At 49.0% G+C, this 27,438-nt stretch overlaps 2 protein-coding genes across 3 annotated transcripts; both read left to right on the forward strand.

Moving 5' to 3' along the window:
* The first annotated feature begins 5,359 nt into the window (after nucleotides 1–5,359).
* Nucleotides 5,360–6,166, forward strand: LOC120701250 (protein DMP4-like). The gene has a single exon (XM_039985374.1). The coding sequence runs from the start codon at nucleotides 5,447–5,449 to the stop codon at nucleotides 6,116–6,118; it is 672 nt and encodes a 223-aa protein (XP_039841308.1). The 5' UTR covers nucleotides 5,360–5,446; the 3' UTR covers nucleotides 6,119–6,166.
* A 5,040-nt stretch (nucleotides 6,167–11,206) lies between these two features.
* Nucleotides 11,207–27,365, forward strand: LOC120697848 (homeobox-DDT domain protein RLT2-like). 2 transcript variants are annotated; one of them, XM_039981209.1, is made up of 18 exons: nucleotides 11,207–11,937; nucleotides 12,058–12,552; nucleotides 12,897–12,976; nucleotides 13,424–13,921; nucleotides 14,004–14,096; nucleotides 14,174–14,338; nucleotides 14,450–14,672; nucleotides 14,762–14,862; nucleotides 15,449–15,535; nucleotides 15,876–16,028; nucleotides 16,122–16,277; nucleotides 17,235–17,444; nucleotides 17,534–18,205; nucleotides 18,278–18,823; nucleotides 24,682–25,305; nucleotides 25,394–25,498; nucleotides 25,844–26,104; nucleotides 26,265–27,365. In XM_039981209.1, exons 1-18 carry the CDS (start codon nucleotides 11,733–11,735, stop codon nucleotides 27,138–27,140), a joined length of 5,550 nt encoding a protein of 1,849 aa, XP_039837143.1. In that variant the 5' UTR covers nucleotides 11,207–11,732; the 3' UTR covers nucleotides 27,141–27,365. The 2 variants fall into 2 exon arrangements, with proteins under 2 accessions (XP_039837143.1, XP_039837144.1); XM_039981210.1 differs by having other exon boundaries at nucleotides 11,733–11,937; nucleotides 12,900–12,976; nucleotides 26,265–27,140.
* The last annotated feature ends 73 nt before the right edge of the window (nucleotides 27,366–27,438 follow it).

The raw sequence follows: 27,438 nt of genomic DNA on the forward strand, positions 1-27,438 counted from the left end.
ATAGATGGCTTTCATTACATTTGCCCCCACCAGCACGAACACGCAAGGATAATTAACGAGACCGGCCAGGCCGGGCGACACGTCATGCTCATGCGTTCGTGTGCGTGCGTGCGAGATGCAGCCAGCGCGCGCGCGGGGCTGGAGGAGATAGATCAGGTGGAGTGGAGGCGGGGCAACCCGATGGATTCGCAGGACGTTCCACCGCGCGCGCGCACAGCGCAGCCGCGGCGGCCGGAGAGCTAGCGGCTTCCGATACGAGGTCGCCGTGGAGTGTCTTGCAAGGCAGACGATGCCCACAAAAGAAAAGGCCACCCGAGCTGCGTGCGTCAATGCATTAGGCAGTCAAGAACAATCGATCTATATATCCTAGCAAATTTTAGTATATCTTTTTCAAAAAAAAGAACAATTTTCAGTACGCACGAGAAATTTATGTGTTTTTTTAATGAAATGTACATATGAGTGCTGTATGTGTGTGTGTGTGTGTATATATATATATATATATATATATATATATATATATATATATATATATATATATATATATATATATATACACACACGCGCGCGCGCGCGCAATTCAGTAAAGTCTTCTGTAGATTTGTAGAATTAGTCGTCGTCTCTGGTAGTAGTGATCGAGTTGAAGACAACCGAAAGGCCATTGTACTGTACGATTAGTTAGCCGGTCTTGTAGTGGTCAGTGTACAGTAGTGGGCGCACGTTCTATTCGATCTCTAGGCAGCAGGAGTACATGCATTGGGAGTAGTGCATCGTGTCAGGTAAGAAGCGCTCTCGGAAAGCAGCATCCCATGTCAGCTGGGAATTGACCTGGTGCGGACGTGGTGGTGGGTGCCATTGGGGTGGCGTGGCAGGAACTGGTTGGTCGTGACCCGGGATCTGCCCCTCCAATTAGCCTGCAGCCACAAGCTTGCTAGTTTGTAGTTTCAGGGAGGCTACCTCTGCTTTTAGCTAGGCGGGGCGGAACTACTACAAGGCGCCGCGCTCGCCGTACGTTTGGAGCCTAGCTTGCTGAATTAGTCGTGGCTGAATCCAAACCGAGAATTGTCAGGTCAGATCGGAGATCAGATCATGTGTCTCATGCTGATAATTATTGAGATGGGCCGGACACTATCATCATCGAGGTTCGGCCTCGGCCAATATAATCGATCGATCGGCCAGGACAGGATATGGTACTACGACTCCATCAGAAAATGACAGCGTACCCCTAGCCTTCCCAGACAGCTCCATCCATCCAGTGCAAGGAGCCACAGCAGGACGTGTGTGTGTATTTCTTTGTAACTAGTATCAGTATAATAATAATAAGCAGAGAGCCCGTAGGCAGTTATCAAAAGATGACATGTCATGTCGTCAGCTCTGCATCAGAGACAAATTAAATTTGTCCATATGGATGGATGATGAGCTCTGTATAACTTCTGTTTAGGTGTAATATATAAGACGTTGGAAAAACTAGGCCGTCCCTCGTTTTAGCGTGGAATCAACGTGTGCGTGTGCTTGTGCGTGTGTTGTGTGTGTGTGTGTGTGTAAGTCGTCCTGTGCAAATTGAATGTGCCATACTGCCATTGTTGCAAGCTCTCGTAACAAAATGGTACTCCTATATACAAACGTAATTAGTATGGGAGTGCATGCGATTGATCCTAATCAAGCGCTTAATTAGGAAAAAGTCTATATCACCCCCTCAACTATGGGATTGGTCTACATAACCCCCCAAACTATGAAATCGTCTATATCACCCCCTGAACTTTCCAAAACCGGTCAAATTACCCCCTAAATCAGTTTTGAAAAATCATAGTAAATCACAGAAAAATCATAAAATAGAAAATCAAATTGTGTTAGACTCCAAATGAGTAGATCTACACAATGAACATATAATATGGTATGCTTTAGTATAATTTTTTTGCTGTAGCTTTAGATCTATGTTTTTCTTCATAGCTATAAAAAATTGTACTAAAGCATACCATATTATATGTTCATTGTGTAGATCTACTCATTTGGAGTATAACACAATTTGATTTTCTATTTTATGATTTTTCTGTGATTTACTATGATTTTTCAAAACTGATTTAGGGGGTAATTTGATCGGTTTTGGAAAGTTCAGGGAGTGATATAGACGATTTCATAGTTTGAGGGGTTATGTAGTCCAACCCCATAGTTGAGGGGGTGATATAGACTTTTTCCCTTATTATAGTATTATTAGTTGCCTTAGCTTGCAGGGGGAGCTTCTTGTTGAAAATGGTGACATCGTACTTCCTAATTCGAATTCATTGCACGTTTTATGGTGCATGCTGTGTCAACTGTCAAGAGTCGAGACATGATTCGCCTAGCCGGCCGGTAGTAGCTAGGCTAGGGTGGAGACTTTCGTGCAGGGATGCACGCGCAATCACTTCTTCAGTCCGTGTTTAGTTCCCTTAAAATTCCAAAAAAAAATTCAGCGCTACAGTAATTTCGAACGTTTGACCAGTAATTAGAAGTCTTAAGTGTGGATAACTGACAAAACCCATTCCATAACCGCTGGGTGTAATTTCGAGACGAATCTTTTAAGCCTAATTAGGCCATGATTGGACAACGTCGTGCTACAATAAATAATCTCTAATGATGGATTAATTAGACTCGTTAGATTCGTCTCGCGATTTAGAACACATCCGTGTAAAAAATTTTATAGATAGATTTCATTTAGTACTTTTAAATGCCAAGATTCTGTTTCCAAAATTTTTGGAAAACGGAACTAAACACAGCCTCAATTTGACATGATGGAAAAATGCATGATTTCATCTTATAAGTCCTTGCAAGATTTTACTGTGCATGATCTGAAAAGGAAAATAAACGACTTTACATCGGCGACTCCTAAAGTATACGGTGAATAGAAAATTTATAAGTATATTTAATTAGTACATACAAAAGTATAGTAGTGTACAGTCAGTATTGTTTAGCCACACTGCCAAACTTCAATAGAAAAGATCTCGTGAGCAGGGTTTGAAATTTCGGCGAAATTTCGCCGAATTTCGGCGAAATTTTTCGTTTCCGCTCGGTACCGGGAAAAAATATTTCGGTATTTTCGGAAAATTTCGTTTTGAAAATTCAAAATTCAAAAAAATTCGTCCGAAATTCACCGAAATTCGCCGAAAATCACCGAAATTCCGGAACGGAATTCCGTTTCCGCCAATCACCGGGATTTCACCGGAAAACGAAATTGTTAACCCTGCTCGTGAGTGGCTACCGTACCAGGAGTCAATGTTTAGCACTGGTTTACTGATCTGAAATGTGGTAATAGAAACCAAATTACAAACACAGGATGCAGTGATCTGAACCTAGGAAAACAACAATATAATTGTCCGCCCCCCTGTGCATGATCATCTCTGCATTCGCATTGAGTCGTTTGAGGATATGGCTGGCAAATGGCCCTGTGGGGGCAATTATGAAATTTTAAATAGCATCTCTGCGGGAGTTTGCTGGGGGATTTGGCTAACCAGGAATGATATGATTTTCCGTCAACAAGGCTGGCTAAGTACAAAAACCATTCTGAGGAGGATCTGGCGATGTATGACGATGTGGCAACCTCTGCTCAAGAACCAGGTGTCAGCTGGGGTCGCCCAATGGTGCGGCTTTCTGGAGGTGGTCATTTCAAGCCCTTTGGTGATAAAGGCGGCGTGAAGAAACCAAAACTGGGACCCGCCTGGCTGAACATATGAAGCTGACGCCGTCTGAAGATGCGGCACCTTGCGGGTTCGCTGCTATGTTGTTTTCTCATTCTGTCTCGTCGTCGATGTATGTCTAACTGTTTCCTTCTTTAAGTGTATAAGTAGGCTCAGCAAAAGGGTGATGCTTTCTGTGGGAGGTTTCCTCCTCTGCTGCGTTCTGTCGTAAACTGTACGCTTGAAATGTTGTGACTATCTGCCTTATTAATGAATGGGGCAGGGCGATTTTGCCTCTTTGCTCAAAAAAAATTGTCCGCGCCCTGTGCTGATTGAGCGAGATGTGCTAGTACCTAGGACAGGATACTTCGATACAAGTAGGGCTAACATAATGAGGACGAACTAAAGCTTACACACAGCGGACATGCTACGCGATTGCTTCTTCATCCATGCATGCACGGAAAAGGGAGCCAAATGATCAAAGGATTTTGCTGTCGTCTAGCTCTTGCGGCTTTACAATGTTCTCCCCAGCCCCCCCCCCCCCCCCCCCCCTGCCGCCGCTGGTGCACGCCATGCAGAATTGCAATGCAATGTGGGGGAATCTCCCTGCACAGCACAGGAAAGCCATTGGGCTGCCATTGGCAGCTGGTAAAGAGAAAAGGCAAACAGGCCCACTGCAGGAGGCTTGTCATGGTACCAAAGCATTTTGCTTGTCGTAGCCTAAAGTGTTTTATTCCATCACGATCCTTTCGATCGCCTAGGCCATGCAATGTTTGTCTTCTTGTTTCATGAGTCAGGATGCTGGAGAACACGTGCAAGGCCAACACATGAGAATATGAGATGATCCAATGTCTCCACTGGGCTAGATCTTCATACAATCCCAAGTAAGTAAGATTGACTATCTTTTTTTAATAGAATACAGGGATCAGAGATCCATCTGTTGGGCCTGCTATTTCTGGGAGGGCATTGAGGCCTTGGTGGGCTTCCCGACAGATGCAAGCAAACGTGTCATTCTTGCTTGCGCGTTCAAGTCTCACTACTGCATCGTCCACTCCAATTTTGCCAAGTGGAATATATAACTCTTATCGGCGGACTATAACACCACATTTTTTACCTTTTTTTAGAATGAATAGGCACCATTTTTTAATTAGAAAACAAAGCAAACAGACCGCATATTTTCATATACAAAATTGAAAAACATTACCGTCGCCAGATCATTTGCGATACGAGACATGTCGATCGGGCCGTTAGGAGTACCGGTCAGAAATCTTCCCGGCACCATGCTCTTGCCCGATCTGCACGAGGCACCTATAGCTCATGGCAAAAGGGAAGCTGCTGCACAGCTACCAGGAGCACGCCGCGCCCTCCCGTTACTCAACCGGGCCGGCCTCGCAACGCAAGCATGGCGTCGTCGCGCGCCGGAAGCGTGCGCGCTCATGGTGGCGTGGCTGGACCGCTGGAGTGCCACCGAAAGCAAGCCACGGCCGAACTCAGCCGCGGAAACACACCGGCCCGTCCGGCCGTTTCTCGTGCAAGCAACCGCAAGCTCCCCCGATTTGTTTATCGGCCAGCAGAGGAGCCTGTTCCTTGCAAGCCATTGCGATCGCCGACCGGGAAATGCCTGACGCCGGCCGATCTCGCCTCCGTCCACATGGATTTCCTCTCCCGCGGCCTTTAAATTCCACCGGCGGCCGCAGATGCCATTTGTTATTGGTCGAGTACAAAAAGTCCAGTACTGATCTCCCAACGGTCAGCGAGGACGATCGACGCGAGGTGGTGGCGAGGGATCGACGGCGGCAATGGCGGCGGCGGCGGCGACAGCGCGGCACGACGACGTGGAGTCTCATCATGGGGAGCGCGACGAGGAAGCGCAGCGGCCTCTGCTGGAGAGGCGCTCCCTGGCGGACGGCGGCGGCGGCGGCGGCATGAGCCCGATCCAGCGGGCCGTCAGCCAGACGTACCAGAGCACGGCGCACCTGGCGACGCTGCTGCCGACGGGCACCGTGCTGGCGTTCCAGCTGCTGTCCCCGATCGTCACGGCGCGGGGCCAGTGCATCCGCGCCAACCGCGTCATGGCGGGCGCCCTCCTGGCGCTCTGCGCGCTCTCCTGTTTCGTGCTCAGCTTCACGGACAGCTTCCGGGACGCCGGGGGCGCCGTCCGGTACGGGTTCGCCACGTTCCGGGGGCTCTGGGTCATCGACGGCGGCGCGCCGCTGGAGGACCCGCGCGCCGCGGCCGGGTACCGGATCCGGTTCCTCGACTTCGTGCACGCGGTGGTGTCCGTGATGATCTTCGCCGCCGTCGCGCTGTTCGACCAGAGCGTGGTGTCGTGCTTCTACCCGGTGCCGTCGGAGGACGCCGCGCAGGTGCTCACTGTGCTGCCCGTGGCCATCGGCGTGGTCGGGAGCATGCTGTTCGTGGCCTTCCCGACCACCCGCCACGGCATCGGTTTCCCGCTCTCCAAGCACTGATCTGATCTCAGGACGCGCCGCCTGTTTGTATTCATTCCCATTTCCAAATTCTTTTTTTTTAAAACAAAAGGCAGGAAAAAGACGATAAAAAAATTATTTACAAGAAAGGTTAGCCCAACAGAATGCCAAAGGACTTCCGAAGGCTAACCAACCCACGCGACGTGGTTGAGCACAAACATGACACACTGCCATAGGTCATCGTTGCCGAGCATGGAAGCAAAGCCGCCAGCAACTCCGACTTCCCGTGGCAGGCCACCCACGAACTACGCACCGATGGTTCAAAGCAAGCGGTCACAACCGGTTATCGTTGCCAAGCTCGAGAAGAGCAGCTCCGACTTCCGGTCATAACCCACGCGCTCACCCCAGCGGATGAAGACCCCCAGCAGAGACCCCAGACTACGGCGGAGGGGAGAGGTCGCCGCGCATCATCGTTGCCAAGCCGCGTCCCTATGCAGTAGCTCCGACTTCACATTGTAAAACCCATCTCCACGCGTCGACTAGGCACCGGGAAGCAAGAGCATCCACTCAGGAGACTTCCAAGCCACGACGAAGTCCAAATACGACGCCTTCAACAAGGGAGCGACAAACAATGCCGTCGCCGTCGCACGTCCACAATGGACCGGGTTTTCACCCTGGACATCGACACTAGGGGGAAACACGACGCCCCCAACAGGGAAAGCGGCGCCAATGGCGTTGCCGTCGCTAAGGCTTTCGCCCAAGACCCCACTAGCGTCCATGTCGGGCCAAGAAGCCGGACCCCTCGCCGTCCAACACCTCCAAACACCGCTGTCCCGCCGCCCCATGGAGGCCCCATCAGAGGGCAACGACGCGCCGGCTGCACGTGGCAGCCGCACCGCTGCGTCGACGGCCACCCCCTCCGACCAGGCACCACATGGGGCCGGACCTGCCTCCACCGCTCGCGTGACACCGCTGCCGGCACAAGCACCCGCCTCCGTCGCTACCCTCGAGCCAGCAGCCACGGGAGCGCGCCCACCCATGGGCACCGCCCCCTGCTTGAGGGCGGTTGCCCCGGCCGCCAGGGCAGCCGGCCCCTGGCCCTCGGCGTCAGGCCGCCGCCGCCGCCACCCTGCTGGAGGACGGAACACGGCCGGAGCCGCAAGCCGCCTCCACTAACGGCGCAGTCGCACCACCTCCACACGCACGTCGGAGCCGCCGCCACTGCGCCGTCGCGTCGCCTCCAAGCACAGCCGTCACACGCTGCGCGGTCGCGCCAGGAGCCGCCGCCACTTCTCCATCGCGGGCCGGCAATCCGCGCCGTGTCGTCGCCCCCCACCCCCCCCCCCCCCGCCTGGGAGCAGCCACCGCCAGCGGATCCGGCCGCGGGGACACCTGATCTACACTCGCCGGCGCCAGATCCGGCCTCCCTCGCCGGCGCCGCCACGAGCTGCGCTCCATCTGCAACCGAAGCGGGCGACCGCCGGAACGCGAAGCGGAACAGGGCTGCCCCGCCGCCGCCGTCCTTGCAGGCCGCACGGACTTCCGGCGGATGGCTCAGTCGACGGCGCGGCGAAGGGGAGGCTGGAGGGAGGGGGTGGCGGCGGCGGCGGCGGCCCGCCCGCCCGTGTCGCCCCCGTGGGAGCGACGCGGGGGTGGGGGGGGGGTGCGTCCCTAAACGCTTTGTTTTTCAAGCCTACCAGACTTTCTCCCGTGTCAATGAAAGTGGCCCAAATTCTTGTAAATAAGTAAATTGCACCAACAGATTATGATCTCTCTCTCTCTCTCAAACAGATTATGAACACCCTCTCTCTCTAAAAAAACAGATTCTGAACACCGTCAAGGGGCGAGTACTAGGCATGATGTGGTATGGTGGCACACCAACATAGCAATGAACAAGCTGGTACTTGCAAGTAAAGCTGTAAAGGTTTAGAGCACCATTGCAGGATGCGTGCTAGACATTACACATTGCTATTTCAGTGACACGGGCCGGGCTTGCTTCCGATGTCTGAATCTATCGCGCTTGTAACACGACGACTTTATCATGCAAAACGAAGCATGCCGGCCGAACGCTGTCTGAGGCGGACGGTCAGGAGAAGTGGAGAACTGGAAAGCCCAGCCGGCAAAGGCCAACTTAGTTTACCACACTGGCAGCGGCACCCATGCCGGCACCCGTGTCAAGAATGCAGGTTCACGCGCGCGGTCAATTATGGCGTCAACCGTCAAGCACGCCGGCGACAAATGATGACCCGCGCGGCCTTTGTGAGACCAGAGGAGGGGAGGAAACGAGGGAGACCGGATCAGGGAATCCGATTGAACGGAGCAATTGCTAGGTTAACCCTGTCGTTTTTTCGACCCTCTTTAGTTAGATGGGAGTTGGCTAGCGCCCGGACGTTCGATGAGAACTTTTTCATCGGACGCTCATCTGCAACATCGGAAATCTATGGGGTGCAATATTGAAAAATATGCGAAAGACTAATTAGTCGAGACTAATTAAGTCGTTTGACTATCAGATAGAAAATTTCTGCCACAATATGAACACTGTGTTTTATGTAACATTCACCATGAAACATATAGAAATATATTAATATAATAGTTGCAACTTTGAAGATCGATTGTTGAAACATATATCGTAGCGTCCGATTTTTCTTCCCGTCCGGACATCAGTGTCTTAGCATTTCTGATGAAAAATACATCTCTCTCTCTCTCTCTCTCTCTCTCCAGAAGTAGACTTACTGTGGAAAGCTAGTACCGTTTGTTGAACTACATAGAGTTTGTGACTCTTTTTTTAGGTTTGTCAATATGCAGTCTAACCGACGTAATAGACTCTGAGACGCACACCAGTAAATGTAAAGTAGAGAATAACGAGATCATCATAGACACCTTGCTACAAACGTGCACTCGCATTTGTTGAAAGAATAATTAGCTAAAAATACAAGCACCCACCTCACATATGCGACTTAAACCAAGATGAACAAATTTCATCGCGACTTAAACTAAGATGAACAAATTTTATCGCAAGGAACTTAACTAGCCAAGCTATCTTCAATTTGCTGATTCCATATATAGATTTTCACCCGTGTCTCATTAATGATTTTATCAAAGACTGATGCATTCATCACATGTTGTATGCCAAAAAATTTTAACACCAGTGCTTGCAACGTTGGACAAGATCGGCACTAGATTGCATCAAAATCAACTTTTTTTATGAAATAGGAGGGGCGGGTCTCTATTTTTATGGGAAATACGGTACAGACGCAGACGCTCACGTACGTGCACGTACACTCATCTCTATGAATATACGCACGAAACCCTACTCATATGAGCAACCCCGAGGGACTGAGCTAGTAGATCTCGAGATTGAAGAAGTCTGTGGTAGGGACATACGTCTACTCATAATATTAATATTAATATTAATATTAATATTAATATTAATATTAATATTAGTATAAGTTAATGATCCAAAGTTTGCAAGAAAAAAAATAAAAACAGAATATCTACCAAAGGACTCTAGCCATTTTACGATTGGTAAAAAGATACTTGTCTTTGCACTGTGAATAGCCATGGGAAATAAAAATACTTCTTCTTTGCACTGTGAATTACCATGGTAAATTAATATGTACGAAGCTCATTCTTGCATGAAACAATTGCTACGGGTTGCTATCAGAATATGAAGGGGTGTTTGGATCCAAGTACTAATGCTACATAGTGCTAAAGTTTAGCACTATTTTATCCAAATAGAAGTGCTAATAGGTTGGGTTAAACTTTAGTTAAAACTTAAAAACTCAAGTAAAAGTATACGTGCTAATAGGTGCTAAAGTTTAACACACAAATTTAACCCATCTAAACATGTCTGGAGGCATTTGTCTGAATACTCAGACGCCATCAAGATGGCTACCTCCGTGTAGAATGTGCTGTGCTGTCTGTTGTTTCAGAGGGACCAGGAGATGGAGAGATCATTTATAGTATTCAGCTTCAGTAGACTCCAGCATTGTTTGTTGGGCGTTCGTAATTGTCACACTCAACGACCATACTGGCGATGTGATTCAATTCAAGTAGGAGCTGCCCGGGTGGTTCATTGGCTAGATGCATGCTTTCCTAGCAAAAGTGTTGGTATACACCAACACAGCAGGCATCACAGGTGTGGTAGATTGGAGCATGACAGGTGTTGCCGCGGGAATAGATTTGTTTGCCGCTAAATAACGTTTTGGAGGGTTCTGCTTTCTGTAGTTGGTTGACCACTACTTGACCTTAAGAGTGGACGGTAAAATTTCACCGAATGGGTAGATAGGAAAAACGGGATTATGACGTCATGAGTAGGGGTGCAAAAAAGTGATCTTTAAGTGTACCTCCGACTTTTTTTTAGTTTAAAATTTTATACTACATTTTTAAGATGGGATCTTATTTTGAAAAGTAGTATAAAATATTGAATTGGAAAGAGTTGAAGTGCACCTAAATATTATCCATCTACACCCCTAGCCATGAGTGTGGTTAAAAAACAAAGGGAGGCAGTTTCATCGTCCCATCCAAGCACACGGTTGTACACCCTGAGTACAATACCGCCCTCCCGATCATGAAGGGCGCGTTTGGTTACCTGCTTCTGTGCGTGCAAGCATCCACAGATGCAACCTCTTGCTGTTTGGTTGCTGTGAGCCAGGCTCTGTGTGTACAATGCTGGTGTTTGGTTGCCTGCACCGAGGCTGGCACGATGTTTAAAGCACCCTCAGCCAGGCTTCGCAGATACGAGCAAATTGGTCGCATCTCGGGAGCCAGGCTCCGCCGGTGCTGGCTCACGCAGCCTGGCTCGCGGGAGAAGTGAACCAATCGCGCCCGAAAAGCCCACTCCCACGGTCCCACCGCCACCTGGGTCCCACGGACCACGGTGGTTGGCCAGACCCGCGGAACATCGGCCGCAGATCCGTTTACCGCTCTAACCGCTCGGGCACCTTTGGTACGCGAAGCGCGGCCATCCAGCGGGCCCCACACCCCTCCCCTCAAGCATTCCCCCGCGGCCACAGAAGATCCGCGGCCAGTTCGACGATCTCTCTCATCGCGCGAACGAACAGCCACCCCGCCGCGAGATTCACAACGCGCACGCACGAAATCCACACCGCTCCAAGAACAAATCCACATCATTGCTTCGCCCCCCCTCCTTGCCTGACGACTCCCGCCGCATCGAGCCGAGAAAGAAAAAGGATAACAGCAGCGGGGAAACGGAAGAGCATCAAACGCCCACCAGCGGCAGGAAGAGCAGCAGCAGCAGCAAAGGCAATAATAAAAGTCGGAGGCATCAAATCGAAAAGGTTTTTATTAGCATGGAAGCGATCCAAACCCTGACCAATTCGGGCCGAGCAGCAGGCGGAGAGTTGCATCTGTGGCCTCCCCTGTTGCTCCTCCTCCCCGTCTCTATTGCTATCCGCTTTTGCGCCGCGGCGCGTCCACCGATACTGTTCTTCGCGTTCGTGCCGTCCTCGGTATTATTGCTGCGGCCCCGTTCCCCCACTCGGCTGCTGTTCGTGTATTTATCGCGGAGGAGGAGGAGATCGCAGGCGCGTGTGGTTAGGTTTGCTTGTTGTTTTGTGCTTCTGGTGTTCGCGTTCGTGTCTGGCTGTCTGGAGGCGGCGGGGTCGGCGAATCTAGGGTTTTGGTCGGCCGCGGGATGGAGTCCTCCGGCGATGGGGGCGACGAGGGCGCCGCGGCGCCGTCGGCGGCGGGGATGGGGAGCCCCGGCCCGGCGTCGGCCCCCGCGGCCGCTGGCGCCGGGAGTAGCGGAGCCGGTGCGTCTGGATCCGGGGGGAAGCCACCGGTGAAGCGCGTCATGAAGACGCCCTACCAGTTGGAGGTCCTCGAGAGGACGTATACAGGTTCGTCGGCTGCTCAGGAATCTGAGTATTTTGTATTTGTTTCTGCGAGCTTTCGATCGGAATTGCGTGCGTGTTTTTCATGGGGATTTGATTTGATTTGTCTTGTGTGTGTTGGTGCAGAGGACTCGTACCCAAACGAGACGAAGCGGGCGGAGCTGTCGGTGCAGTTGGGGCTCACAGACAGGCAGCTGCAGATGTGGTTCTGCCATCGCCGGCTCAAGGACCGGAAACCTCCGGCCAAAAGGCAGCAGCGGGATGAGGAGGTCACCGTGCCAGTCATAGCTCCACCGCCCGTCCTCCCGCCCCCATTGCCACCCAGCGAGATAATGGTGGGGACTGTTGGGGCTTATGGTGAGCCGATGCTGCCTTACTCCAGGAGAGGGCCTGGCCGGTCATCGGCTGTGCCTAGGATATCTGTGCCGGAGATTGGGAGCAGATACTATGAGCCACCACCAGTCATTCTGCCTCACATGGCAGCCGTGCACCTTACACAAGCTGAGCACCGGGTGATCGATTCTGTGGAAGCATCGATAGGGGAACCGCTGAGGGAGGATGGGCCAGTGCTTGGTATTGAGTTTGATCCACTTCCTCCTGGTGCATTTGGCGCGCCTATTGGTGAGAACCTTATTCACATGATGCCTCCACATTATAGTAATTTGATTAGTGCCCTAATAATTTGTTTTTGTTGATACCATGCCTCTTTCGTTTGTTGTTTGAGTATGTAAATTTATGATACATGTTTGAGTCCAAATACAGGCATATTGTTACCTCTCGACACCATTTCCTGTCATCCCAATACATCTAATGTTAAATGTAATGGATATAAACTCTCATTTCTACTCTTGGAGTTTTGGAAAGTTCTTGCCAGGATTGTTTTGTACTGTCTTAATTGATGCCAATATGTTCATCGTGTAATCATGCTGACTTGTTTTCCGCTGTTTATTTTTTATGTCTTGGAGCAGTTCCAGAGCAACCGAAGCAGCCCTACCGATCTTATGAAAGCAAGATGTTTTCTGGGCATGATCCTAAGCCCATGAAGGTATGCTGACTGTTCTTTTTCCTTGTGACAGCTTCATGCACCTCTTGTCTTTGATTAGATGGCATAAGTGGAGTCTTTTACTGAATTAGTGTGATTCCACAGTCCGTAATTCAAGGCTGTGTAATCGTGTTTGGTTCTCTCTCATATACGTTTATTCCTTTCATGCATATTGTTGGATTGAAGGGAATATCATGATTGCATGAGACTATGAGAGACATCGTGTTTGCATGCCTGTTCAAGAGCCTCATAAGCATTTTTGAGTCTCTTTCTGCACATTTTTAAATGATCATATCATACTTTTTCATGCCTCATGAGTTTACATTGTTTGGAGTTTTTTGGTTATCCTATTCTTGATTTCTCTGCTTATCTACTGATTTTATTCTGAACGAGATTAATGTTTTCATAAATAACCAAATCATGATCATTTTATATGTTCTCCTCTTGTAGGCATCAGCATTTTTGCCTACCATAGACCCTTTGCTTCCAAATACAGTTACGGGGAAACGGAAGTCCTTGGTTGGGTCGTCTTCTCATCTTGGTTCACAGGCAGTACATGAATACCAGTTTCTTCCTGAGCAGCCAAGTGATATGTATGAGAGGGCAAGCCATTCACGCTACTATGATGCTCCAACAGAGGTGTCAAATTCGAGGATAGCTTCTCTGTCTACGGGATCACGTTTCCTCCATGGAGCTGAGCAGGCACCCAGCTATTCGTATCACGGTCAATTATCTGCTTCAAGCCATTTAGCTCAACATGGCAGATCACCCATTCTATCCGGATCAGCAGATCATGAGGGGGCTCTGTCAAATATTAATGTTAGCCCAGCTCCAATCCATGGCCAATTTGGCATTCCTCAAGTTGCTGGGTTCGAGAACTCCCATGCATCCTCTGAAAGAATGGGTTATCATGATGAAGATAGCTATCGTGTGGACAGGAAGCGCAAGGTAAACACTTCCTGCATTTCTGGATGTATTCTTTTTCTTCTTCAGTTTATTGATATATGATCTCTATCTAACACTACTTCAGCATAACGAGGAAGCTAAGATTGCGAGGGAAGTTGAGGCACATGAAAAACGAATCAGAAAGGAGCTTGAGAAGCAAGATCTGCTGAACAGAAAGGTCTTCCTTAGTTACATTTGAAAGTTCACTTGTACCTTTCATGGTGCCTTATTAATTTTTTTTTCATATTTTTGCAGAGAGAAGAACAAATGCGGAGGGAAACAGAGAGACATGATCGTGAAAGACGTAAAGAAGAGGAGAGGTTGATGCGTGAAAGGCAAAGGGAAGAAGATAGATTCCAAAAGGAACAAAGGCGTGAACACAAGCGCATGGAGAAGTTTATGCAGAAACAATCCATAAGAGTATGTTTGCTAGTTTCTGCAATCTATGTTTTTAATACAAATTGAATAAGCTGCACAACTTGGAATATAGGACACTGGCATTGTTTAGTTTACAGTTTCTTATATGCACAGGCTGAGAAACTAAGACAAAAAGAGGAGCTTCGAAGGGAAAAGGAGGCTGCAAGGCAGAAGGCTGCTAATGAGAGGGCTACTGCACGCAGAATCGCGCGAGAGTATATGGAACTGATGGAAGATGAGCGCTTAGAACTATTAGAACTGGCCTGTCGTAGTAAAGGATTGCCCTCGATGCTTTCTCTTGATAGTGACACATTACAGCAACTTGATTCATTTAGAGGTACGCTCCATATTTAGTGTAATATGCTTCTGGGCATTGCATACTGCTTCTTGACACAATATAAGAAATTTTGATTGTCCTGTTTGCAGAAATGCTGGGACAATTTCCTCCTGAAACTGTGAGACTGAAGGTGCCATTTTCAATAAAACCATGGGCAGCTTCGGAGGATAACATTGGGAACCTTTTGATGGTAACTCCTGACATTTAGAATTTACCTTTTCCTTAAAATTCTTCCGTGACAACTGACAATGAGAGGTTATTAAAAGCTTTATGATTGTCTCTGTACCCTTTTCTGTAAAAAGTATTCCATCCCAAAATATATATGAGCACACATTTTTAAGATTCAAACATCATAGTATTTGACCAACAATTAGGCACATGTAATTTCAATTTTGTTTTGCAAAAAATAATAATAGTATAGGAGGAAAGAGTCAAAGTCTAGTTTTGAAGACCGTGCCAAGTTAGGTTGCGCCATATATTTTGGGACAATAGCAGTACCTCCCTTCCTGATTATTCAGTGGACAGAAACCAGAAAACAAGTTTAATAAGGCCTACTGATGTCTCTCTATTTTGTCCTTCAGAAAGTTTCTTATTCTGTTGCTGTAGTTTAGTTATTCTGTTAACTGTAATTAATGTTCTACTGAATCATGTGTTGTTCACTACTTTTATTTGTGGATTTTTCTCTGCATCCTGGATTTGCATATCTTCAATGTGTATCGCATTTTAGAATTTATTCATTAATGTTTTTAACAGAAAGTGTTGTTAATGGAATTCAGGTTTGGAGGTTCTTTATCACCTTCGCTGATGTTCTTGGGCTTCCATCGTTCACATTGGATGAGTTCCTGCAGGCTCTTCATGATTATGTGAGTTCTAGATATAGCCTATCATGTTGAAAGGTAGTCTTGATATGATGACATGATGCTGGTTCTTTGTTACCATGACAATTAGGACATGAACATGATCGCCTAGGCCTTTTCATTACAGTGTCTAGTTTCTTTGAGTAATGATATTGGGATATTATGGTGTCAATTTTCAAATGCACTTCACATTTGATATAACTTACGTGTTGTTTTCATGTGTATAGATAAACTTCTTAAGCATGGTAATAGACTAAACAAAAAATTGCTTGATGTCTGGTGTCATTCATGGATTTAGATGTGTGCCGTACCCAATCCTAAACTTCTATCGTTATTCATTTGATAGGATTCAAGGTTCCTGGGGGAGTTGCATGTTGCTCTGCTGAAATCTATTATAAAAGATATTGAGGATGTTGCACGGACTCCTTCAGTTGCTTTGGGTGTGAATCAGAGCAGTTCTGCTAATCCTGGAGGTGGTCACCCACAAATCGTTGAAGGGGTATGTGTGCACTACTGATTCTTTAAAACACATTTTTGTTCTGTTGAAGACCAGTTTTTTATAAAAGAATCATTTCTTGTTTCTTAATGCTAGGCATATGCTTGGGGCTTTAACATACTTAACTGGCAGCGCCACTTGAACTTTCTTACATGGCCTGAAATATTGCGCCAATTTGGTTTATGTGCTGGTTTTGGGCCTCAGTTAAAGAAAAGGAATGCTGAAACTGTATATTACCGTGAAGATAATGAGGTATTGATTATTGGCAGTTTACAATGTGAACCTTGTGATAGTTTGACAGTTATATTATATTCATGTACAGTAATATATATTTCGATGAGTATTTTTTTGAATGGTCTATGCTCCGACCATTATTTTCTATTTGTTGCTTCAGACAGTGGCATTTCCATACACACCTTTGACCATTACCTTTTCTATATTATACACTAGTAAAATATATTAAACATGTAGTGGTCAAAGTTTATAAAGTTAGCGCATTCAATCTTAAACGTTGTCTATTTGAGAACAGAGGGGGGAGGGCGGGGAGCAATAGTTGTTGCATGACTTTTTGCAAGATTCACACTGCTCAACTAGTTAGGCATCTGGAGTAATCAACATTCTGAAATTGTGGGGAGGCGAAATATTATAAATGTATATAATAAAGTTACTGAAACATTACTATCTGTCTTATTTTACTGCTTTACGTATTAGTTTTTTCATTGAACAAGAGAAAGCTTCCAGGTGTAGTTAGCATGTTTGCCTGAACGGATAAGCAGACAAGCCTTGAATGGCTAAAATGTGATTGAAAGGCTAATTGGCCAGTGGCGCTAGCATCTGCTAGGAAACTAGAATAATTTTATGAACTGATGTTTACTGTAGAAACTATACTGTTTTGAGTCTTAAAGTTGACTAGAATCCGGTATTGGTGGCCTTTAAATTTTGGTTCTGAAATGGGCTTGTTAGCACTTGGACTTGCCACTGCAAGGGATATGTAAGAAAGGTGTTTGGTTAATTTACATAAAACTTAGATGCAAATCTTGAAGCAGAGTTGTATGTATTCCATTCATGACAATTCAACGAAGTATAGCTGCATATTTGCAGCAGGCTTGTTTTATGAACTGTTTCCTTTTGCTGTTCATGTAAACAAGACGGGAATTCTCACAAAATATCTATTAAATTATTTGCATTTTTTTTGTTTTGTTTTGAAAGGGACGTGATGGTGCGGATGTCATTTCCACTCTGCGAAATGGTTCGGCGGCTGTGAATGCTGCTGCTTTGATGAAGGAGAGAGGGTATACTAACCGTCGCCGGTCACGACACCGTCTGACACCTGGAACCGTAAAATTTGCTGCTTTCCATGTATTATCACTTGAAGGGAGCAAAGGTCTCACAATACTGGAAGTTGCAGAAAAGATCCAGGTCTATCCACTTAAAACAAATTTCTAAATTACACAGACCTGTTATTTCTACCGAAACTTATATTGGTTTATACCCTTTTTTCTCTTCAGAAATCTGGACTGAGAGACCTTACAACAAGCAAGACACCAGAGGCTTCTATATCTGCAGCATTGTCAAGAGACACTAAGCTTTTTGAAAGAACGGCACCTTCAACATATTGTGTTAAAACTCCTTACAGAAAGGACCCAGCTGACTCTGAGGCTGTGTTGTCAGCAGCACGTGAAAAAATCAGGGTGTTTCAGAATGCACTTTCGGAGTGTGAAGAAGTGGAGAAGGATGTGGATGAGGCTGAGAGGGATGAGGATTCCGAATGTGATGATGCTGACGATGATGCTGATGGTGATGACATGAATATTGACGACAAGGATGCCAAATCTCCCCTAGTTAGAGCTCAAGATGGTGCACCAGTTACTGTAGTTGGTTTCATAAAGAAACAATCAAATAGCGTGGTTAACACATTAGCACCACAAATCCCCCAGACTAAATCCAGTGAAATTGTCTCATTGCATTCTTTTGACAGTAAAGCAAGTACTTCAACTGATCCAGCGGTTGGAGATGACGCTAAATACACTGAGATAGATGAAAGTAACCAAGGAGAATCCTGGGTACAGGGGCTAGCTGAAGGTGACTACTGTGACCTTAGTGTGGATGAACGCCTCAATGCGTTGGTTGTGCTTATTGGTGTTGCCACTGAAGGAAATTCTATCCGTGCAATTCTGGAGGTAATGGTCCTATTCTATTATTTTATCTTAATATTTTCCCATTGATCATCATATGAACAAGAGACTTTACAGGAACGTCTAGAAGCAGCAAGTGCTTTAAAAAAACAAATGTGGGCTGAGGCACAACTTGATAAAAGGCGTACAAGGGAGGACTTCACCAGTAAGACACAATATGATTCTTGTGTGGGTTTGAAGGTTGACACAGATCGAGAAAATAATGCTGCTGAGACCCTTACACCAGTGCATAACCCTATTAAAAACAATGATGGAAATGCCAGTACGACGAATAACGATTTGCTTGTTGATAAGCAGAATCAGCTTATTACGGGCGATATAGCTCATCAGCAGAATGGTGTAAGCCGAGAATCGAGTATTAATCCAGAAAGCTTGTCTGTTCAGCAGTATGCTTCATCTGAGAAAACTCGTTCTCAGTTGAAATCCTACATAGGTCACAAGGCAGAACAGCTTTATGTTTACAGATCGCTACCCCTTGGACAAGATCGGAGGCGCAACCGATATTGGCAGTTTTCTGCATCTTCATCGTCCTATGACCCTGGTTCTGGAAGAATCTTTTTTGAATCTAGAGATGGATACTGGAGGGTCATTGACTCAGCTGAGGTAGTTTATCCTAAAAAATTATTAGTTGCATTTCATCATTTATTTTTTTTAACAGGAGCTTGAAAATAGAGTAGTTCAACTGGTGATTACTGTTCTTTCAATGGGCTAATTGTTAATTGGTTTATCTTTTATGTAACCTGTGGGAGATATCTCATAGGAGCTAACCTGAAAATAGGAGAATGAGAACTCCAATCTCGGGCACTAGATTAACTTTGAATAGTGAGGATTATGGTTTTTTCCCCATATCACTAGAAGGTCAGAGGTGATATCATTGAAGTTTGAATATTTAGGGGGCATGGTATTTGATAGCTGGCATGAGCCATCAATATTTTCAGTTAAAATTTGTAACACCGTAGTTGTCAACTTGTAATTATCCTATTTTAAGTTTGTTTCTTATTTGGTAGTGTTTTGGCTGGTCTATTGATTGTCTGATCTAGTGGCTAATTCCTTATTGTGCGTCCTTCATGATTACTGTTCATACTGTTTTAGGTTTTGAGTAGCAACTTTGTATTTCTCGTACATAAACTAGATAGTAACTAGTAAATGTGAGACATAATCTGCCGCTTGCCCACTCTTAATCTTGGTCAAGGTTCAGCAGGCAGTCTGCAGCAGCTTGCAACAATTCTTGACTTATGGCACTAGGCCACTATTGTACAAATAGTGATAGAAGTCATCAGCCATGCTGCTAGTGGCATGATCTGAGCAGTACTAGAGTAGTGGGGCTGTACTCAGCCATACCTTGTTGTACCTTAGAGTAGGTAGCAATTGTGTATAAATATGAATGCAATGCAATGTGAAAAGGCAGTTCATTTGCCACATCCTAGTGTCCAGCTCTCAGCCAACGCAGAGAGCAGTGTGCGTGTGTGTGCAGAGGAGCTCAACTCTTCTTCAACCTTGAACTGAGGTGAGGGAGAGGGAGGTGAGCGTGTTGCTTACCTGGTCCTTGGGTTCCAAGGGCCAACACGTGGTATCAGAGCCGTACATTGTCGTTCCGGCCTAGCGGCTGAACGATGACTGGCGAAGACACCACGACGACTAGAGCAGGCGACAAGGGCAAGGGCGCCTCGGAGGTCGTGATCAAGACGGTGCGGGAGACGAGCTCGTGGGACTGGCCGCAGCTCACTCGCACCAACTATGGCGAGTGGGTGGTGCTGATGAAGTGGTGGCTCAAGGCGCGCAAGCTTTGGACGGCCGTGGATGTCGGCACCAAAGATGAGGACGAAGACGTCCAGGCCATGGACGCGCTGCTGTCGTCCACGCCACCAGAGTTCCACGAGGCCATCGGCAACAAGCAGACGGCGAAGGAGGCGTGGGACATGCTTGCTTCGTTCCACGTTGGCTCGGATCGAGCCAAGAGGGTCAAGGCGCATCAACTGCGCAGGGACTTCGACGACCTGAAGTTCCGCAACGGCGAGGCTGTGGAGGACTTAGCGCTCCGTCTCCGGTCGCTGGCGAGCCAGTTGGCAACGCTAGGAAAGAAGATGGAGGAGGAGGACGTCGTCTGCAAGCTGCTCCGCGCGTGCCCGGCCAAGTACAGCCAGATGGCGTGTACAATCGAGGCCACCTTGGACCTGGACCAGGTCTCGCTCGAGGACGTCGTCGGACGACGCCTAGCCGAAGGGCGTTCTGATGCGCCGCTGGAGCGGAAGGAGGAGAGCGGCAAGCTGCCACTCACCGAGGAGTGGAACGCGCGCATGAAGCGGCGGACCGGGGAGAACAACTCCGGCCGTGGCTGGAACGCCGGCGGCAACAAGGCGCGCGGGAAGCCGAGCTGAAAGGGGAAGAAGAAGAAGAATCTCGACCCCAATGCTTGCCGCAAGTGTGGCAAAACCGGGCACTGGGCAAAGGAGTGCCCGGAGCGGAAGGAGAAGAAGGAGGAGGCCCACCTGGCTCAAGAAGAGAGCGACGACGACCACACACTGTTGATGGCGCAGTACTGCGCGCTGCAGGATGGCGAAGCAGAGGAGGCGGACACGGAGGCACGGAGCAGAGGATTGCGCCGCAGCCCGTCAACCTTGACGAGCCAGAGGCGCGGGTGCTGCTGGGCGCGGTCGGCGACGAGCTGGAGCAGAGGTGGTACCTGGACTCTGGGGCCAGCAACCACATGACGAGGGAGCAGGGCCGCCTTCTCCGACCTCGACGAAAGCAAGACCGGGACGGTCAAGTTCGGCGATGGCTCGCGGGTCATCATCTGCGGGCAGGGCACGGTCCTCTTCAGGTGCCGCAACGGCGAGCACCGCGCACTCCAGGACGTGTACTACATCCCCCAGCTGCGCTCAAGCATCGTGAGCTTGGGGCAGCTGGATGAGCGTGGGTCGGAGGTGCTCATCAAGGCCGGCGTACTGAGCATCAGGGACCGGGAATGGCGTCTTCTCGCCAAGGTAACGCGTTCCCGTAACCGGCTTTATCTCCTGGACTTGAAGGTGGAGCAGCCGGTGTGTCTCGCGGCGGCGTGCACGGATGAACCATGGTTGTGGCATGGGAGGTTCGGCCACCTGAGCTTCGAGGCGCTCGGACGCCTTGGCAAAGATGGTGACCGGGCTGCCGCAGATCAAGCACGTCGACGAGCTCTGCGATAGCTGCCTGGACGGGAAGCAGAGGCGTCTGCCGTTCCCAAAGGCGGCCAAGTACAGGGCGCAGGAGGTGCTCCAGCTGGTCCACGGGGACCTGTGCGGGCCCATCACGCCGGCGACGCATGGCGGTCAGAGATACTTTCTCCTGCTCGTGGACGACTGCAGCCGGTTCATGTGGCTGCAGCTCCTGACGAGCAAGGACGAGGCGGCGGAGGCCATCAGGCGCTTCAAGGCGCGGGCAGAGGCGGACTCCGGGAAAAAGCTGCGCGTCCTCAGGACCGACCGTGGCGGCGAGTTCACGGCGGTGGAATTCGCCAGCTACTGCGCCGGGGAGGGAGTGGCGCGTCAACTGACGGCGCCATATTCGCCGCAGCAGAATGGCGTGGTCGAGCGGTGCAATCAAACCATCGTTGGGATGGCGCGCTCGATGATGAAGGCGAAGGCGATGCCGGCGGAATTCTGGGGCGAGGCGGTGAGCACGGCGGTGTTCATCTTGAACCGCTCACCGACCAAGGCCCTGAAGGGGATGATGCCGTATGAGGCGTGGCATGGGCGCAAGCCCAACGTCTCGTACCTACGCACGTTTGGCTGCATCGGGCACGTGAAGACCGTCAAGCCAGGCCTCGGGAAACTTGAAGATCGGAGCACCAAGATGGTGTTCCTGGGCTATGAGGATGGGACGAAGGCCTATCGGCACTACGACCCGGCCTAGGGGAAGGTGGTGGTGTCCCGGGATGTCGTCTTCGACGAAGCAGCGGCGTGGCGATGGGACACGTCCGCGACGGGGGAAGCAGAGGGGACCGGCGGCGGCTTGATGGGCGAATTCGTCGTCGAGCAGCTGGTGATTGAGCGCCGGAGCGGCGCGGAGGAGGCAGCGCAGGAGCCAGGGGCGGAGGCGGTGGAGCCGCCAAGTCCTGGCACGGCGGAGGTTCCGCCAAGTTCTGGCGCGGCGAGCTCAGCGTCCCCAACCTCCCCTGTTTTTCAAAACCAGGGGAACCCGACAGCGGCGGCGGACCTTGAGTTCGCATCCCCCCCGTCCACCTACTCGGAGTTCGTGGATGCCTACCACGACGGAGAGGAGCTCCGATTCAGGCGGGTGGACGACGTCATCGGTGATGCAGCGTTGCCGGGGATGGCCTCGCGTCTCACCGATCCAGAGCTCATGCTCATGAGCGCGGAGGAGCCGGCCACGTTCGCTGTTGCGGAGCGCGACGCGAACTGGCGGAAGGCCATGCTGGAGGAGATGCGGTCAATTGAGGACAACCGCACTTGGGAGCTGGTCGATCCGCCGGCGGGATGCCGGCCGATTGGCCTGAAATGGGTCTACAAGGTAAAGCGGGACGAGCGCGGCGCCATTGTCAAGCACAAGGCTCGGCTCGTTGCCCGTGGATTTGTGCAGCGTGAAGGGATTGATTTCGAGGTGTTCGCGCCGGTGGCTCGGATGGAGTTGGTGCGGTTGCTGCTAGCTCTTGCTGCGGCAAAGGACTGGCAGGTCCATCACCTCTGACGTCAAATCGGCGTTCTTGAACAGCGACCTGGAGGAGAAGGTCTACGTCAAGCAGGCGCCGGGTTTCGCGGTGCCGGGGGCAGAGCACAAGGTGCTCCGGCTGCGGAAGGCTCTGTATGGGCTGCGGCAAGCTCCTAGGGCGTGGAACGCCAAGCTCGACACAACCATGGGTGAGCTTGGGTTCGCACGCTGCGCCACCGAGCATGCGCTGTACACACGACGACCGGGGAAGGAAGAGCTCATCGTCGGCGTGTACGTGGACGACCTGATCGTCACCGGAGCTCGGGCGCAGGACATTGAAGCATTCAAGTGCGAGATGGCGGCTCGTTTCAAGATGAGCGATCTCGGCGCGCTCTCCTACTACCTCGGCATCGAGGTGAAGCAGGGGAGGGACTCCATCACGCTGGGGCAGCGCGCCTACGCGCTCAAGCTGCTGGAGCGGGCCGGGATGACGGGCTGCAAGCCCATGGCGACGCCGATGGAGGAGCGGGTCAAGCTGTCGAAGAACAGCACGGTGGCGAGGGTGGACGCAACGCGTTACCGGAGCATTGTCGGCGGGCTGCGGTGGCTGACGCATACTCGGCCGGACATCACGTTCGCGGTCGGGTATGTGAGCCGCTTCCTCGAGGACCCGCGGGAGGTCCAATGGACAGCGGTCAAGCGGGTGCTGCGCTACGTCCAGGGCTCACTGGACATGGGCGTCGTCTTCCCCAGGCACGGCGGGCTTCAGCTGACGGCGTTCAGTGATGCGGACATGGCTGGAGATGTGGATGGACGGAAGAGCACTACAGGTGTGCTCGTCTTCCTCGGAGCCGCACCGGTGGCTTGGCAGTCACTGAAACAAAAGGTGGTGGCGCTGTCGACCTGTGAATCGGAGTACGTTGCAGCGGCCACCGCGGCGTGCCAAGTCGTCTGGCTGCGCCGGCTGTTGGGTGAGCTCACTGGCGTTGAAGCTCGCCCACCAACACTCAAGGTGGACAACCAGCCGGCCATTGCGCTGGCAAAGAACCCCGTCCTCCACGACCGAAGCAAGCATATCGATGTGAAGTTCCATTTTCTTCGGGACTGCGTCGATGGGGGGCACCTTGTCATCGAGTTCGTCGACACCGGACGGCAACTCGCTGACATCCTCACCAAGTCGCTCGGACGTCTTCGGTTCTCGGAGCTGAGGAAGATGATCGGCATGGATGAGGTCCAGGGCTAGCAGCAGGATTAGGGGAAGTAATGTGAGACATAATCTGCCGCTTGCCCACTCTTAATCTTGGTCAAGGTTCAGCAGGCAGTCTGCAGCAGCTTGCAGCAATTCTTGACTTATGGCACTAGGCCACTATTGTACAAATAGTGATAGAAGTCATCAGCCATGCTGCTAGTGGCATGATCTGAGCAGTACTAGAGTAGTGGGGCTGTACTCAGCCATACCTTGTTGTACCTTAGAGTAGGTAGCAATTGTGTATTAATATGAATGCAATGCAATGTGAAAAGGCAGTTCATTTGCCACATCCTAGTGTCCAGCTCTCAGCCAACGCAGAGAGCAGTGTGCGTGTGTGTGCAGAGGAGCTCAGCTCTTCTTCAACCTTGAACTGAGGTGAGGGAGAGGGAGGTGAGCGTGTTGCTTACCTGGTCCTTGGGTTCCAGGGGCCAACAGTAAATTGATTAATGAACATTATATTTCGTCGTTATATAGAGGTTGGACATTAGGTCATTAGCCTCTACTACATGGCAGATCAGGTTCTTCTGATATTGTGATATATTAACATGATTCTGGATTAAAAATGCAGGCATTTGAAGCTTTGGTAGCCTCCCTTAATACTCGTGGCATCCGAGAGTCACATCTGCACTCAATGTTGCAAAGTATTGAGCCAACCTTTAAGGAAGCTGTTGAGAGGAAAAAGTGTTCCACTTTAGAACAGCCAGCTGGACGGATTTTGAAAAATGGAAGTAATGAGATAATAAGCCCAAATCGTGTCAATGAGTTTGGAAGTCCGTGCAGTACCCTTTCTGGTGTTGCTTCTGATAACCTTTTGGCACACTCAGATACTTTCAAGATAGAGCTTGGGCGTAATGAAGCCGAGAAGATTGCTATCTCAAAAAGGGCTTATGTGTTTGTGAAATGGATGTGGAGGGAGTGCTACAGTCACCAATCTACATATGCCATGAAATATGGAAAGAAGCGGTACCCTGAGTTGATTCAATCTTGTGACCATTGCTACCAGATTTACTTAACTGAAGAAAGGCACTGTTCCTCTTGCCACAAGACGTTCAAACCCATTCATAATTTCTTGGAGCACTCATCACAATGTGAAGAAAAAAAGAGAGCAGATCCTAATTGGAAGATGCAAATTGTGGACCATTCTGTGCCCATAGGATTGAGATTGCTGAAACTGCTCTTAGCTACCATTGAGGTATAGTAGCATTTTTTTATCACTGAAATATATTTTGATTGTTTCAAAAATTTGCTGTTTGTGTGATTCGTTGCATTGTGTATTACAGGCTTCAGTACCAGCAGAAGCTCTACAACCATTTTGGACGGATGGGTATCGAAAATCTTGGGGTGCGAAGTTGTACTCTGCATCGTCTGCTGAAGAAGTCTTGCAGGTTTCATACTTTTCCCCCTATTTATTGAAATACACCCAGTAGTTTATTTTGTTTGCTATAGATATATTACCTTGAGCTTTTACTGTATTGACAGTAGCAACAATATTAGGATAGGTATATGTCGCCTGAGTCTTTTGTACTGTTTGACCTCCAGCAAGTTATGTACCACTTCAATTCTAGCACTTCCTTATTGGAGATGGTTTCTTATGAGCTGTTAACTTGAATTACTTTTATGTAAGAGGAGGAGATTGGCATGGTTTAAAAAAAACGTTTTTAATTTATCAGCAAACTTTAGATATCTATTTTATGTGCCTACCTAAATTCTGCCATGTCATATTTATGCAGATGCTCACTATGCTGGAAGGTGCAATAAAGCGAGATTACTTGTCATCTAACTTTGAAACAACAACTGAGTTGCTTAATTCGAACACACAAGATACTAACCAGAATTCTGTTGCACGTTCTGGATCTGTTACTGTACTTCCATGGGTTCCTGATACTACTGCTGCTGTTGCCTTAAGATTGTTAGATTTGGATTCTTCTATATCATATACATTTCATCCAAAAGCAGCATCAAATAAGGATCGAGAAGCTGGAAATTTCACGGTGAGCCTTATATGCTGTTATTATTGCATTTAAAAACTGTAGTGTTTACTTCACATGTGGGAATTTTGATGCATTTGATTTTCCATATCTGGATCAATGATATAAAGCGTTTGTCTCTCTGTTGAGCTAGGTTGTGTAACTGTCCTTTTGTTCTGTGCAGAATCTTCCACCGAGGTATCCTGCTATTAGGAACAAACAAGAAATAGAACACTTTGGAGTTATTGGTTTTGACCAACAAGATGGAATGCTGCTAGCTAACAGCAATGGTCGTAGAGGTCGTGGACGTGGAAGTCGAGGAGGTAGCAGGGGAGGTAGATCCCGTAGTCGTGGTGGCAAGGTTCCTAGAGGTATTAGCAGCTCTTCCAGGATTCAGTTCAGGAATGACAACAATATTTCATATGAGAAAGGCCCTCGGAAGATTGCAAAGAATACCCGTGGGCGTGGCCGCGGCCGCGGGCGTGGGCGTGGGCGTGGCCGTGGTCGCGGCCGTGGACTTCGAACAGTTAGACCTCGCCAACCGTCTGAGCTCGGCACTAGATCAATTCCAAAGGCAAACTTACTGGGCAGCTTTAGCATGTTAAGTAAGGCAAACCATTCTGGAACGGTGCATTCTCCTGAGAGCTCGGGCGCAGAAGAATGGGCCTTGGAGAGAAGGGAATATGTTGAAGATGATGACAACAATTCGTTATCTCAATCCGATGAATCAGAAGAAAATGAGGAGAATGGTGAGCCCATGAATGAGGAATATGATGATGAGCAGCAGGTCCCAGGTTATCGAAGGGACAATTCAAAGTCCAGCCCCCTACAGATGATGGATGATGGAAGCGAGGATAATGATGATGATGCTGAAGGAGATGAAGAGGGTGATGATGGAGAGGACTATGAAGCGGAAGACGCTGGTGGTGACGACGACGACGATATCGATATGGGAGGGGATGGTGATGACGATGACGACGATGATGATGGCGGAGATGGAGTGGCAAATGCAGATGTGGATGAAGGTGGTACTTCATATTCTTCAGAGTATAGCGAATGATGCGAGTATTGAAAAATTGCCCGGCAGTACATGATGTATTTTAGGCTAAGCACCTCCGCAACCATCAACGCAACTGCTGAATTAGAAACTATTGAAGAGGCAGTCTGTCTGGTTTTGTTGTTGAGGCCTGTTGTTAGTCTATGACTTAGGTCATTCTCTGTGTATACGACTGTTCAAAGTTTTTTTCTAAAAAAAGAGCTGCATTTAGCTGCATCTGTTGTGGTAGTCGTTTTTGAGAGTGTTCCTGGTGCTGCTAGTATGGCAGAAAAATAAACTGAGAAAATTGATGAGCGGCCGC

This window comes from Panicum virgatum, chromosome 3K (assembly GCF_016808335.1).
Source record: "Panicum virgatum strain AP13 chromosome 3K, P.virgatum_v5, whole genome shotgun sequence".
NCBI lineage: Eukaryota > Viridiplantae > Streptophyta > Magnoliopsida > Poales > Poaceae > Panicum > Panicum virgatum.

Coding starts and splice junctions, on each gene's coding strand:
- LOC120701250 (XM_039985374.1), top strand. CDS start 5,447: ATGGCGGCGGCGGCGGCGACAGCGCGGCACGACGACGTGGAGTCTCAT.
- LOC120697848 (XM_039981209.1), top strand. CDS start 11,733: ATGGAGTCCTCCGGCGATGGGGGCGACGAGGGCGCCGCGGCGCCGTCG. Junction 18,824..24,681: donor GGGTCATTGACTCAGCTGAG/GTAGTTTATCCT, acceptor TTAAAAATGCAG/GCATTTGAAGCTTTGGTAGC. Junction 25,306..25,393: donor TGCTCTTAGCTACCATTGAG/GTATAGTAGCAT, acceptor TGTGTATTACAG/GCTTCAGTACCAGCAGAAGC.